This window comes from Kogia breviceps, chromosome 5 (genome assembly GCF_026419965.1).
Source record: "Kogia breviceps isolate mKogBre1 chromosome 5, mKogBre1 haplotype 1, whole genome shotgun sequence".
Lineage (NCBI taxonomy): Eukaryota > Metazoa > Chordata > Mammalia > Artiodactyla > Physeteridae > Kogia > Kogia breviceps.
Window position 1 is genome coordinate 149,472,536 of NC_081314.1, and position 14,163 is coordinate 149,486,698.

At 46.8% G+C, this 14,163-nt stretch overlaps 1 protein-coding gene across 16 annotated transcripts in view; it reads left to right on the top strand.

Moving 5' to 3' along the window:
• The window catches only part of PCNT (pericentrin), a 106,895-nt gene that overhangs the window by 51,335 nt on the left and 41,397 nt on the right, over positions 1 to 14,163 (top strand). For 13 of the 16 annotated variants that reach the window (XM_067035300.1, XM_067035299.1, XM_067035304.1 and 10 more), the window contains exons 22-26: positions 2,447 to 2,479; positions 3,812 to 4,041; positions 4,435 to 4,551; positions 5,485 to 5,691; positions 7,754 to 7,924. In XM_067035300.1, coding sequence (XP_066891401.1) covers positions 2,447 to 2,479; positions 3,812 to 4,041; positions 4,435 to 4,551; positions 5,485 to 5,691; positions 7,754 to 7,924 — 758 coding nt within the window. The remainder of the gene's footprint in view (positions 1 to 2,446; positions 2,480 to 3,811; positions 4,042 to 4,434; positions 4,552 to 5,484; positions 5,692 to 7,753; positions 7,925 to 14,163) is intronic. The other 3 variants (XM_067035303.1, XM_067035302.1, XM_067035310.1) reach the window with 1 other exon arrangement.

A 14,163-nucleotide genomic window follows, 5' to 3' on the forward strand; every position in this document is an offset into this window, starting at 1 on the left:
AGGCTCAGCGGCCGTGGCTCACGGGCCCAGCCGCTCCGTGGCATGTGGGATCCTCCCGGACCGGGGCACGAACCCGCGTCCCCTGCACCGGCAGGCGGACTCTCAACCACTGCGCCACCAGGGAAGCCCGGGCTTGCAGGCTCTTGAAGCAAAGAGTGATTTGTGCCATCGTCTTGGTTTCCATCCACATGGGTTATTAAAACTATTTATAGTCATCTCCAGACTTCATCTTCTTGTTTAGCTTTAACATATATAACATTCTTTTGTCTCTTTTCCATTTTTTGATGTGAACTTCTGATGGTAAAAAATTAACCTGCTTTCTTTTTTCCTTCCTTTGCTTTGTCTTTTTTATACTTGAACTGTGTCTGATGGATGTTGTGCTAATTGAGAGCGGAGCCGTGGCACCTTCTCAGTTCTGTGTCTGCGGTGAGTCTGTTCCCATGTCTGCTCGGGGCTTCCTAGGACTTGCTCTCCCCACCACCTCGAGCTGGGGCAGGGCCACCCCCTGCTGACTGTGCCGCCTTCCTCTTTGCTTGTGTGCTTGCTTCTTCTTCGTTCAGGTCGTGTCCTTGGTCCCCAGCACAGGAACCTGTCCTGCTTTCCCCTCTCTGCACGGCCCCCAGGGACAGAGGCATGTATGAGCACATGAGTGTGTGTGTCTGTCTGTCCGTGCCGTGTGCACGGTGCTCCCGAAATGGCAGTAAGATGCGGGTTGTTTTCTCCTCGGCTCCCCGCAGACTGGATGCTTTCAGAGAAGGACCGTGAGGGAAACTTTCCAAGACCTCAAGTGCCTGAAAGTTACCTTATTTCAACCTCATCCTTAAATGAAGTGGTAGCTGGAAAGACACAATTCTAGATTTGGTTTCTTTTACTTGAATATTTTGAGACTAAAAACCATTGTTTTCTTGCATCCGGACACCTGGTGGCAGGTCTGATCGTGATTCTTTGGAGGTGTTTCTAGAAGTTTCTCTTTGCTCGGATGTTCACACGTCCTGGAACCGTATCTGGAGTGGTTTCCCACATCTGCCCTGCTCTGCCTGTGGCCGGGCGTTTGTTACATCTGGGGCTTTGTTGTCATTACTTCTTGGCGATGTCTCTTCGATGCGCACACTTTGCTGTCCCCAGACGCCCTGGGCCACACGTCCCAGTTGGGGCAGTGTCCTGGCTGGGGCCCCCTCCTGTTCCCGGGTGTTGGTGTCCCGGCCTGTGGGTCCGAGTGGTGGCTGGGCCCTCCCCGTCTGAGACCTGTGCTTGTTGTCACAGGCTCTCGTACCTCCAGCCTGCTCTCCCTGCGTGGGGCCTTAGGGCTTCAGAGTCGAGACCCTGTGGGAGATGCAGAGGTGTGGGGTCAGGCGAGCGGCCACGGAGCCCTAGGCCTGGCACCTCCCCTGCGTCCACTGTGACCGCCCCTCACCCCTGCAGAGAGGCCTGGCCCACCTGTGTGGTAGGGGCTGGCCGGGAGGGCAGATCCATGGAACCTTTTCCCGGACCCAGGCCGGTCTTCCCTCCTGCGTTTGTTTTATCCCCAGGAAATTCTCGTGTTTCCTTTGGGTCCTCTCGGTTTGCTTTCATCTTTACACGGTTAACCCACCTTAGTTTCTCACTGTTGTCTGGTCCCTGTCTCTACCTGCCCAGCCATCTGGGGACTTCCGGTGTGCTGCCGCCCTGCGGGAGCCCGCCGGCCTGGCACCCGGCCTTCCTTTCCCTCCCAGGCGCGGTCCTGGGGCCACTTGGTCCTGATTCTGCTTTGGCTTCTCGTGAACACTGGCCAGCTTCCGAAGGGCAGGCGGTCCTGGCGCCCGTGGGGGAATTCAGCTCAGCCTCACCTGTTCTCGCGGGTCTCATGCCCGCCTTCAGGGCGATGCCATCTGTCCTCTGTGTTTTTCCTTGTTCTCTTTAAAAATCAGCAGCAATGCCCCTGGGAGCCGGGAACTGCTGGGACACAAGGGCCAACAGTGGCCTTAGTCTCAGCAGAGACCCAGCGGCTTACGCTGCAGCCGTTACTCACCCTTACGGTCCTGGAGGTGGGAATCCAAGGTGAAGGTGCCAGCACGGTCACCTTCTGGTGCAAGCCCCCCTCCCACTCGTGGACGCGCCTTCTCGCTGGGCCCTCACGTGCAGGAGGGGCAGGAGCTCCGTGGGGCCTCTTTTATAAGAGAAGCACTCGTCCCCTCATGGGGCTACACCCTCAGGACCTCATCATCTCTGGAGGCTCCACCTCCAAACACCAGCATATGAATTCTGGTGGCACAACATTTGGACCAAGCAGTGGCATCATGGAAATAACGCACGTTTCAGAGGTTGTCCAAGGCCTGGCATCAAGGCCACAACATTTCCTGGAGTCCTGCTGCTGACATTTTCCCTTCTCTTATTTCTAACTTTCATATCCTAAGTCACCCAGTTTTCTGTTTTCATTTCTGAAAATGCTGTGTGTTTTCATTTATAGGCACTCCTGTTTCTATAGCACGCAAGGATTCAGGTTTGTAAAAGCAAATGAGTGATTCCTGTGTGATATGCTATATGTTTGCATCAGGTTTTGCCAATTCTTTACTAAAGAGGACAAGTACTTGGCTTCTGTGGCAAAGTACTACATGAAAGATAACTTGGACCTTCAATATTCGTACAAACAAATGGGCAAGCATTTCTCTCACGGTGCTTTACCGCAGTTACTGAGCTGCAGGAAGCCTGCCTTGCCGTAGAGTCGTCCTTGGGCTGGGGCCCTGCACTGGGGGCCCCAGGAGGTCTCCTGATTCTGGGGTTGGCCCTCTGTGCGGCCTCAATGGCCGCGTGGACACCTCCCCTCAGTCCTGCCTGCATGAAGGCTGTGTGACCCTGAAGTGGGTCCCGTCTGGGTGGCTCACCAGGCAGCACTGGTCATCACAGCAGTGACACATGAGCTCTGAGGCCCGTGAAGGACATTGTTCTAATTGCATGTTTAAGCCTAATTTGCCGTCGTTGCTGACTTGTTAGCCTGGAAGTTTATTGAGAATGTTGTATTAGTGGGGGTGATAGTTTGTCTTAAAAGACAGATTTATACAAACCAAAATAATTGACTTTGGAAAGCTGGTGAAATATAAATACAAACGTATGGGTTTAACATTTCAGTTTCAGGATAGTTTCAACACTTTGGGATCCGTTGCAGGGAGACCTCTTTTCCAAAGAGGCTTATTATTAACCTGTCGTTTCCCTTGGATCGTGGCCTCGTTGCCCCATCCATTTTAGGTCGGCTTTAGATTTGCTGACGGCTCGACACTTTTCCTCAAGACAGGTCACCCCCGGATGCGTCGGGAGGAGGCCTGTGCGGTCAGCACATCAGCTGGGAACCTCCCCAGCGGGGCTGGTGTTCCCTCGGGCGGAGGTTTTAGGTTACATTTTATTTTTCCATGTTGGAGAATATACGTGAAGGCAGAATTCCCAGAAAATTACCTGACACGTCATTTGGGGACACAAAGTTGTATTCTCTTCTCAGGCTTAAAATTTTTTATTTTAGCCCATTTTCGCTTAAAAAGTGTAATTTTTCCTTCCTCCCTCCCCGCCACCCCCCGCAGAAGTACTCAACTTTGTTTTCAGTGGGTTTTGGCAGAACTGTGGCTGTTTATTGGAACGTGGGCTCGGGATCTGACGGGTCGAGGGTGCACATCTGTCCTGTTGAGGCGGCTGTGTCCTTGGCTGAGTCACGCGCCTGTGGGGGGTGGAGGGGTATGCACGCCGCCCCCCGCGCCCCATCGCTGGAGAAGCGCACGTCTCCATGTTTGTGCCGGCACACGGCGCCCTGAGCTGGGCTCCTCAGCTGTTTCCTCGGCACCTTTAGCTCTTCAGAAGGAAGTGGAGTCTCTCACCAAGGAGCAGTCGGAGACCCAGGAGCAGTCGGAGAAGGACCGTTCAGCTCTGCTCTCCCAGATGAGGCTTCTCGAGGCCGAGCTGGAGGAGCAGCTCTCTCGGCAGCAGGCGTGCACCCGGCAGGCCGAGGAGCTCTCCGCCCTGAGGCAGCAGATGGGCTCCCTGGACCAGCACCTGCGCCGCCAGCGCCAGTTCATGGATGTAAGAGTCTCGAGCGATAAGTTTACTTGTGTCACCGGGGGTCATCTTCGTAGCATGAACTTCTCTCCAGGTGGTTAAGCAGCTTCCGTGCTGGCGTCGGGATGAACGTGAGCACGGCCTGGCCGACAGCGCGGGGGCTGTCCACGCGCATCTTGCCCTGGTCCGGGCTGGCGTCTGCCGGCCCCTGCTGTCTGCTCTGTGTCTCTCCTTCTGCCCGTGTCTCAGAAGCCACCCCGCGCCCACCTGGCGGCTGCGCCTCTTCATACGGCTCCGTCATTCGCAGCGCCCATGACAAGGGGGCCCCTTCCGCCCGGTCCCGTCCTTCGCTCCTGCCTGCAAAGGGCGGTGGGGACGCGCGGGGAAGCGGTCCAAACAGGCTGCCTCTCACGACAGGCGCAGGCGGTGGAGCGGGAACGCGAGCGCGAGGACTTCCAGCGGGAGATCCAGAGGCTGGAGGAGCAGCTCCGCCAGGCAGCCCGGCCGTGCCGCCCGGGTCCCCGCGACAGCGACGTAAGTCAGCCCACCCGCCGCGCCGGGCCCGCCCGTGGGGAGCTGTTGTCTGTGCCGCTTTCAAAAAAAGCTTTATCTTTAAACCCTTTTTTGCCTTCCATGTACACGAAAACGGCCACAGGTGCAGCTGGATGGTGAGGTGCGAGTGCTCCGTGCTTGTCTGTGTCTGTCCGTCTTCCGTTCGCTCCCTCGGTGCTGCTGCCCCTCGCCTGTTGGCTGCATGACCAGACAGGGAGGGGTTGGTGCGTGGGGCCCTGTGTCTGGTTTGTTTTTCTTGCTTCGTTCTGCTTGGGTCGGATCTGTCTGCTTCCTCCTGTCTGAGGTTGCTGTGGTTGATTTGCTTATTCTTTTTAAAAATTAAACTTACTTTGAGATGATTGTGGATTCACTTGCAGTTAGAGGATATAATAAGACCAGTTCCCCCCATGGTGATGTCCTGCAGGAGGTCCCAGCCAGGGTGTGGACATGCAGACAGGAGACGGCACCCACTCCCTCCCACTCGCTAATCCGCGCTCTCTCCAAAGCTTTGTAATTTCTAGGCTGTTGTGCAAACGGACCATAGGTGTAACCTTTGCACTCAGCCTGCTTCTCAACCCTGACCCAGGCAGTGCTGTATCTACCTGTGCTCGGTTCTTTTTTTTTTTTTTTTTTTTTTTTTTTTTTTTTTTTTTTTTTTACTGCTCAGTGGCTTTCCATTCCTTCCTCTCAAAATTTATTTTATTTTACTAACAAATTCTGTGTTATTTTTTGTGTATCATTTTACGGAGAGAATTCTGTCTTATTCTTTCACCAGGCTTCACTGTGCAGCGTGGGTCTAGAAAACCAAGTAGAGGATCAGTTTTCGCACAGTTGTGTTGTTGTACTCTTTTTAATTTGCGAGGTGGGTTTTTTTTTCTAAACTATTGTTTCTGAAGCATTTTCTGTGGTTTTTAGATTGAATTGTTAGAAGAAAAATTGAGAGAAAAATCAGATGGACTTAATGAACTGATTATAAAGAAAGAGTTGGCAGATAGACAAGTATTAATCCAGGAAGAGGAGATTAAACGTCTGCAGGAGACGAACGCCAGCACCACAGGAAAACTGATGCAGCTCCAGGGAGAACTGGAGAGACAGCGGAAAGCTGCGAGGGACCTGGAGCAGGTGAGCATGTGGTCCCAGGGCGGAGGGGGGTGGCCGGGGGGAAGCTGCTGTGGCGGGGCTTCCTTTTCCCCGCAGACCCCCAGCTCTGACTGCTCCACCGTGGCACAGGGTCACCAAGCGTGTGGGGGTCTCCCCAGTCCCCAGCGACCCCAGCTGGGTGTCCTACGACTTAGCTCAACTCTGACACCGTCTACCTGGAGATGGCGTCAGACCCCACAGCTTAAGGGCTCAGTCCCACAGGACTGTCCCCGCACCCAGATGCCCACCTCAGGTCCAACTTTCATAAGTTGAGGTTCCCACGACCCCCTCCTGCGTTTCGACGAATTTCCTAGAGTGGCTCACAGAACTCAAAACAGTTTACTTCCTGGGTTGCCAGTTTATCATAAAAGGGTGCAATTTGGGAACAGCCAGATGGAGGAGGGGCAGAGGGCAGGTGGGGAGGGTGCGCTGACCCAGAAGCTCCTGGAAACTCACCCTTTTGGGTTTTGTGGAGGCTTCATCATGAAGCCATGATTGGCCATTGGTGATGGATTCACCCTTCAGCCCCTCTCCCCTCCCTGGAGGCCAGGGCTGAGACGGAAAGTTCTGACCCTTGAATCCCATGGTCAGTTCCTCTGGCAACCAGCCCCATCCTTCAGTGGCCTGGGGCTTCCCCAAAGTCACCTCTGTGACACAGACTCAGATGTGACTGGAGGGGCTTGTTGGGCACGTAGGGCACCTTCGTCACTCTCATCGCTCAGGGAGCGCCAAGGTGTCAGGCGCTCTGTGCCAGGCCTTGGACAGAGACCAGGTGCATGTTTCTTATCGTACATCACAGTGTCGCATTTAGCGTAATAACATTTCATACCAGTTTTATAGCACTCCTTTGTCTCTCAAGTACTCTTGAGTTTATCCCTAGTAATTAAGTAAATCTTCAAGAATTTAAGTTTAGAAAGCTTATTTTATTAAATACTTTACACAGAGCCTAGTTATAATTATTTTAATTTTTGAGTTGGGAATTTATGTCAGCTCCTCAGTGAAAACACCTCCGGTGATAGTTAGTTCTTCTAGTTGTAGTTTGGAATTACGCCTCAGTGATGTGCACTTTCTCGTTTCTAAGAGTTTAAGATGAGGTGGGAAAGCTGTGTGTGGGCAGGTCCCCTGATTGGGAGTGGGGCGGGGCGGGGCAGGAGGGCCTTTCCAGTCAGCACTGCCCCTCCTTTGCGCATTTAGCCTGAAGGAGTCCAAGTTTCTTGTACCTCCTGTCACTGGGGGTTTAAAGGTTACTTGAACGTCTGAGGCTCAGTAAGAAATTTTATTTTGGAATCCTTTTGGCCCTAAGAAAATCCTGGCTCAAGGAGGAGAGTTTTATCAGGTGTGTTTGGTTTGAAAATGCTATGAGAACCGTTAGGTGAAGCCCAGGCCTCTTCTTGAGGATGTGCTGTGGGGGGAGGACGCCCGGCACAGGCCCTGTGGCTCCTGAGTCCGCCAGCTGCTCCCTCTGTCCCCCCTTGCTTGGGGACAGTTCTGGGTGGCTCCCTCCCCCAGCCAGCAGCTACTGAGCTTACTAGGCACCAGGGTGTAGAAGATGCCTTTTTTCTCCCTCTACAAAGTTGGACCATGTGTACAATTTTGGATGCCTATTTCTTCCCCACTTAATATGTTGTGACCATTCTATCCATATTAAATGTTCCTTGAAAACTTTTTGATGGGCTGCTAACATTCATTGTATGGATGTGTTGTCAGCCATTGCCCTGTCCTTCGTCAGGTTCTTCCCGATTAAAACAATTTGCTGACCGTCTGGAGACCCTTTTGGTACCTTGTTGAATAATGACTGGGATTACTTCCTTTCAGTGGAATCTTGGGCGCACGCGGCGGCTCTGTTTGCGCTGCACCCTCCACTAGGCAGGTGTCTGCTCTGGAGCGTGGCCGGGTCTGTGGATGGTGTGTCTGGCATGTGCAGGTGTGCGCAGGTGTGCTCCAGAAGGGCTGAGGATGACCTACACTTTAATAACAAGCTGCAGTTTGAGGCCCCCAATTTCCTGAAACACTTGCCTAAAATACATCTTTTTTTCTTAAATAGGACAAAGAGGCGTTACAGGAACAGCAGATGAGTAACTTGCTCCTGGTGTCCACACTGCAGTCTAAACTGGATGAGGGCAAATGCCTGGGGTCACCTGCGGGCAACCGTCCTGATGATGCAGAAGTCCAGCTGGAGGCGGTGCACAGGACGCTGCTGCAGCATGAGGACAAGGTGCGTGTGGGGCGGGCCTTGCGGGAGTGTCCCCTCACTGCTCCGTGTCTGCTGGTGGCCTCCCCTGCGCTTCTGTGTAGAGGGCAGGACATCCAAGCGATACAGTTTGTGGGCTTGTCACTACTGTGTACGCTTTGTAATTTTAACATTTCTATGTGGATTATAGGACAGTAAGTTTTTCTGGCACGTACTTTAAATCTTTCAAAGTGATTTTAATAATTATTAAATCGATTAGAATATTAGGTCATTTTTAATGCTTACCTTTAATGCAAGGTTTTGGACTTAAAAGAACAATTAGAAAAAATTAAAGGTGACTTAGTAAGTGAAAACGAAGAAGTACTACCCTGAGCTTGAAATTAGACGTGCAGGACAAGAGCACTGTCGTCAGCATCAGAGAACTTCAAGAAGAGAATGCCAGTTTGAAGGTAAGCGAGAAAAACCCGCCGACTCCGCCTGTGTCAGCCACGTACGTGCTGTGACCTGGAGGGACCATCAGCTGTGGGCAGTTGGCCTCGGGCTCCCCGACGTTCGTGCGCCCTCCTGCTGAGACAGAAGAGGGGCCTCATGCTGGCACCCCTGGGCCAGCTCTAAAGTGTGCAGCGGGGCCAGCTTCTAGGGACCACTGGTGGGAATCAGAGTCACCTTGACTGGTGACGTTCATCTCCTTCACCTCCTGCACCAAACTCTGCTTCCTGTTTGCAAGTCCTTTAAAGGGTTCTTGTTGGAGTAAAGCTGCAGGAGAGGCCCTTCCCTAGTGACAGAAACTGTGAAGAGGAGATAAGTCATAACTTAGGAACCGTGTGACTACTTTGGGCTCCGTTCTAGAAGAGGTGATTTGCAGGATGTAGTTGCTTCCTTCTAGGAGCAGAAGAAACTGTTTTTAAGTCTTCTCTATTATCTTAATGTAATTGTACTTTTGGAGCAAAAAATAAAAACAACCTCTGTATAGTGCAGACGGCAACCAGAGTCGTAAAGAGAACATCACCTTCAAAGATGGCCTTGAAATAGTTGAGTTTAGACTCACTTGTTGCCTGTGGTTGCAGCCTGGCGGTCGTTGGATGAGTGTGAACTCACCGCAATGAAGGAAGTCGAAGGGTCGTGTCATTTATGCCTGTTCCTCACAAAGGTTACATCTTCATGACTGTAAAATAATCTTTCGTGAAAATGGAGTTTTAGGCCAAAGGACTAGTTGTCCTTTCGGTGGGAATTCTTCCTTAATTAATAGATGAGTGGCAGATAAAAGGACACTTTGCTTGTTCTTTGGTGATTGCTTTGAAACGAGTTGCCTAGAAAACTGCAGTAATTGATTTTTGAAAGCTGAACTAATGTGTCATTTTAGGCAGAAAGCACTTTAATAGAAAAACATTTTCAAATTGAGTGTTAACTATTTAAAACTGTAGGCTTATTTAATTAGGAGATTTTGCATCTGCGAGGTTGGGGGACTATTTCCCATAGTAACGCTTTCTTGGCATTATTATCATTGTTATCATTTCCACAGGCATTTCTGCAAAACAGAGAAAGGGAGATGACGTGTGTGAGTAAGTAGGCCGAGGCGTAGCTGGCCGGGACGGGGGGTGGCGCTCTCAGCGAGGTGGGCCTTGCCTGGCACTGTGTGCAGGACCGCAGTCTGATCTGGCGTCTTAGGCATTACGGTCTTGGTAGTTTGTAAAGTGTCTGGGGGTCAACAGGGGCCTGTGTGTCCTTACACAAAGGTTATAGTGTTTTTTGTTTTTTTTTTATTAATGTTGGAGGAGGGTTTAGAGATGGTGGGGCTGTAGAGTAAAAAGGAGTTTTGTCTGCAGTTCTTCACGACCCCAAATGTTGCAGTGACAGAGGCTATTGGGAAATCAATGATCTGTGTCGGTACCTTATATATGTCGCAAAATTGTACAATATCCTTTTGTGTTACTTTGAGGAATGCCTTTAAAACCAGTGACTAGTTTTTTTAAGGAGATTGTATCAGTTATTTGTCCTTAGTACTCTAGAGTGAGCCAGCCATGTGAGTATAATTTTACATACTAAAAAATATCATAAATATTAAAAGTAGTTTATGTGATAAGGAAAATATTTTAGTTCCATTAAGAATAGAAAACTATTATAAAGACAATCCCAAATATTTTTTTTGGGATTTTTGTTTATTTCTAGACATGTAAATTTGTACATCATTTGTTTTATGTAATTTTACTCATTTTTTGTGGAAGTGTCGACGATATCTTTACTTTGATATAATAAACCAAAATTCCATTTGTAGGACTGACTCTCATTAGATTTCTAATTCTGTGAAAGAAACCACGTTTTGTTATATTTTCTGACCTTATTTTGTGTCAGTGAAGGTTTTCATCATTTAGAATCATGGTACCGTTAGGTTTTTTGGAATGCTGTACACTTATGTTCCCACTACTCTTTGTTAAGACCTCTTTTGATGTGGTTATTGTTCTTTCTTTTCTGTGCTTCCTTCTCCAGCAGCTACTTGACATCCTAACACCTTATTCTCAACATGTATTGTCCCTTCCTTCATTATTTATTCCTCTCCCCCTTATCCTATAATTTTCAAGGAAGAGGTCTTGAACATTTTTTATTAAATGTTTTCCTAAGTATCTTAGGTTTGTTGCACTATTGGAAATGGGCTTAAATTTATTTTTATTATCCAGTTGTTTGCCATGAGTATACACACATTATCCTTGTATTAACCTTGTATCTTGTTACCTTGCTAAACTCATATATACTAGTAGTGTTTTTATAGATTTCTAGGGCTTTCTATGTAGAAGAGTACACCGTCTGCAAATAGACAGTTTTGTTTCTTTCCAGTCTTTGTCCTTTATTTCTTTTCCTTTCTTATTACAATACAATGTCTAGCACTTCCAGTGTAGTGTTAAATAAAACAGGTGAGATCAGTCATCCTTGCCTTGTTCCTGATCTTGGAGGAAGGTGTTCATTGTTTCGCCATTAAGTATAATGTCAGCTGTAGGTTTTTCATAGATATCTTTAATCAGATCGAGGATGTTCCCTTTTGTTTCTGTGTTGCTTCCTCTAAATCTTTTGAAATATTTATATTATTTTTCTTTTAACTCTTCTAACAGGGTTAGCTACATTGAGTGATTTTTGAAGGTTTAAGCCAACCTTGCATTCCTAGGATGAACTCTACTTGGTGGTGATGAACTACCCTTTTAATATATTGTTGGATTTGACTTGCTGATCGTTTTTTAGTGGATTTTTCATCTGTGTTCATTGAGCTACTTTTTAAAAATATATATTTTATCAGGTTTTGGTATGAAGGTTTTGCTGGGCTTATAAAATGTTGGAAATTTTCCCACTTTCTTCTTTTTCTGAAAGCGGTTATTTAAATACATGTGATTTCTTCTTTAAATATTTTAATAGAATGCACAGTGAAACTATCTGGCCCTGCAGGCTACCTAAGTGGTGAGGATTTTGGTAATGAATTCAGTTTCTTTAAACCTGAATTTTTAAAGATTTATATAGGGGTGTTTAGATTTGTATAGGGGTGTTTAGATTGTATACGGGTGTTTAGATTGTATACGGGTGTTTAGATTTCTGTTTTATCCTGTGTTAATTTTGACTGGTTGTGTTTTTCAAGGAGCTTGTCCATTTCATCTAAATCGTCAAATTTCTTGGCATGAAGGAGTTTATAATCTTTCCTTATTAGCCATTATCTTATTAACCATTTTCTTATTAACTCATCGAATAGCCATAAGTTATGCATTGATGACCCTTTTTTCATTCCTGATATTGATGAATTTGTGTTTTCTCTTTTTCCGAGGTCTCTCTAGACTAAGGGTTTATCAGCTTTACTGGTGTTTTAAAAAACCAGCTTTTGGCTTTTTACTAGTTTTCTCATTTTTTTTCCTATTTCTTTGATTTCTCTTATTTTCATTATTGGATTCCTTCTACCTCCCTTGGGTTTATTTTACTCTTCTTTTTCTAGCTTCTTTAGGTGAAACCTTAAGTCACTGATTTCATTTATTTATTTTATTTATTTGGCTGCGTCAGTTCTTAGTTGTGGCATGTGGGGTCCTTCACTGCGGTGTGTGGGCTCTTTTGTTGCAGTCTGTGGGCTTCTCTCTAGTTGTGGCACGTGGCCTCCAGAGCACACAGTCTCAGTAGTTTTGGCGCACAGGCTTAGTTGCCCCGTGGCATGTGGGATCTTACTTCCCCAACCAGGGATTGAACCTGCATCCCCTGCACTAGGAAGGTGGATTCTGAACCACTGAACCACCAGGGAAGTCCTGTCACTGATTCTAGACAGTCTTTATTTTTTTGATAAAACCATTTCTTATCTGTAAATTTTTCAGGGTATTTAAAAAAAATTTCACACACACTAAAATTCACTTTTTGGTGGACAGTTCTTTGAGTTCTGAAAAAATGCATTTAGTCCTGTAATCACCACCACAAACAAGACACAGTACAGCTCCCCACTCAGAAAGTCTCCCTGTGCTGCCCCTTTGTGGTCACCAACCCCACGCCCAACCTTTCACAGCCACTGATCTGCTCTTCAGCTTTACAGGTTGTGCCTTTTGCAGAATGCTATGTCAAGTCACTTAGCATAATATGCTTGAAATTCATCCATGTTGTTGCGTGTGGCAGTAATTTGTTCCTTTATTTCTGAGTAATACTGTCTGGATGTCCCATGGTTTATTCATTCACTCATTGACATATGTTTGGATTGTTTCTAGGTTTTGGCAGTTATGAATTGAGCTACTGTAAACATTCATGTGCAGGTTTTTGTGTGAAAATAAGTTTCCCGTTCTTTAGGGTAAATACCTGTGAGTAGAATGGCTGATTCATATGTAAGTATATGTTTAACCTTAAAAGAAACTGCCAAACGGTTTTGCCAAGTTGCTCTACCATTTTCCATTCCCAGCAGCAGCGTATGAGGGCTCTAGTAACCATTTCCTCATCAGCACTTGGTATGGTCAGTCTTTTACACTTGTAGCCATTTTAATAGGTGTGTAGTGGTATCTCCTTACAGTTTTAATTTGCACTTCCTTAATGACTAATGATCTTTAGCGTCTTTTTATGTGCTTGTTTGCCATCCATATTGTGGTGAAATGTTTGTTCAGATCCTTTGCTACTTTTTTGATTAGTTTTTTAATTGAAGTATAGTCGATTTGTAATCTTTTATTAGTTTCAGGTATACAGGATAGTGATTCAGTATTGTTGTAGATTCTACTCCATTTAAAGTTATTACAAAATAATAGCTGTTATATTTCCCTGTGTCGTACAATATATCCTTTTTGCTTATTTATTTTATATGAAGTAGTTTGTGTCTTAATCTCATACCCCTGTCTTACCCTTCCCCCTTCCCTCTCCCCACTTGTAATCACTAATTTGTTCTCTATATCTGTGAGTCTGTTTCTGTCTTGTTATATACATTTGTTTATTTTATTTTTTAGATTCCACATATAGGTGATAACATACAGTATTTGTCTTTCTCTGTCTGACTTATTTCACTAAGTATAATACCCTCTAGGTCCATCCATGTTGTTGCAAATGGCAGAATTTCATCCTTTTTTATGGCTGAGTAGTATTCCCTTGTATATATGTGCTACATCTTCTTTATCCATTCATCCCTTGGTGGACACTTAGGTTGCTTCCTTATCTTGGCTATTGTAAATAGTGCTGCTATGAACAGTGGGGTCCATGTATCTTTTTGAATGAGTGTTTTCATTTTCTTCAGCTATATATATACCCAGGAGTGGAATTGCTGGATCATATGGTAGTTCTATTTTTAGTTTTCTGAGGAGCCTCCTTATTCTTTCACGCAGCGGCTGCACCAATTTACAGTCACGTCAGCAGTGTGCTAGGATTCTCACATCCTCACCAACATTTGTTATTTGTGTTCTTTTCGATGGCAGTCATTCTGACAGGTGTGAGGTAATATCTCATTATGGTTTTGATTTTCATTTCCCTGATGATTAGTGATGTTGAGCATTTTTTCAAGTGCCTGTTGACCATCTGCATTTCCTCTTTGGAAAATGTATGTTATGGTCTTCTGCCCGTTTTTTTTTTTTGGCTGCACTGCAGGGCATGCAAGTTCTTACTTTCCTGAGCAGGGATCAAACCTGTGCCCCCTGCAGTGGAAGCACGGAGTCCTAACCACTGGACTGCCAGGGAAGTCCTTCTGCTCATTTTTTAATCAGGTTGTTTGTGTTTTTGATGTTGAGTTGTATGAACGGTTTATATATGTTGGATATTAACCCTTTATTGGTCATAATATTTGT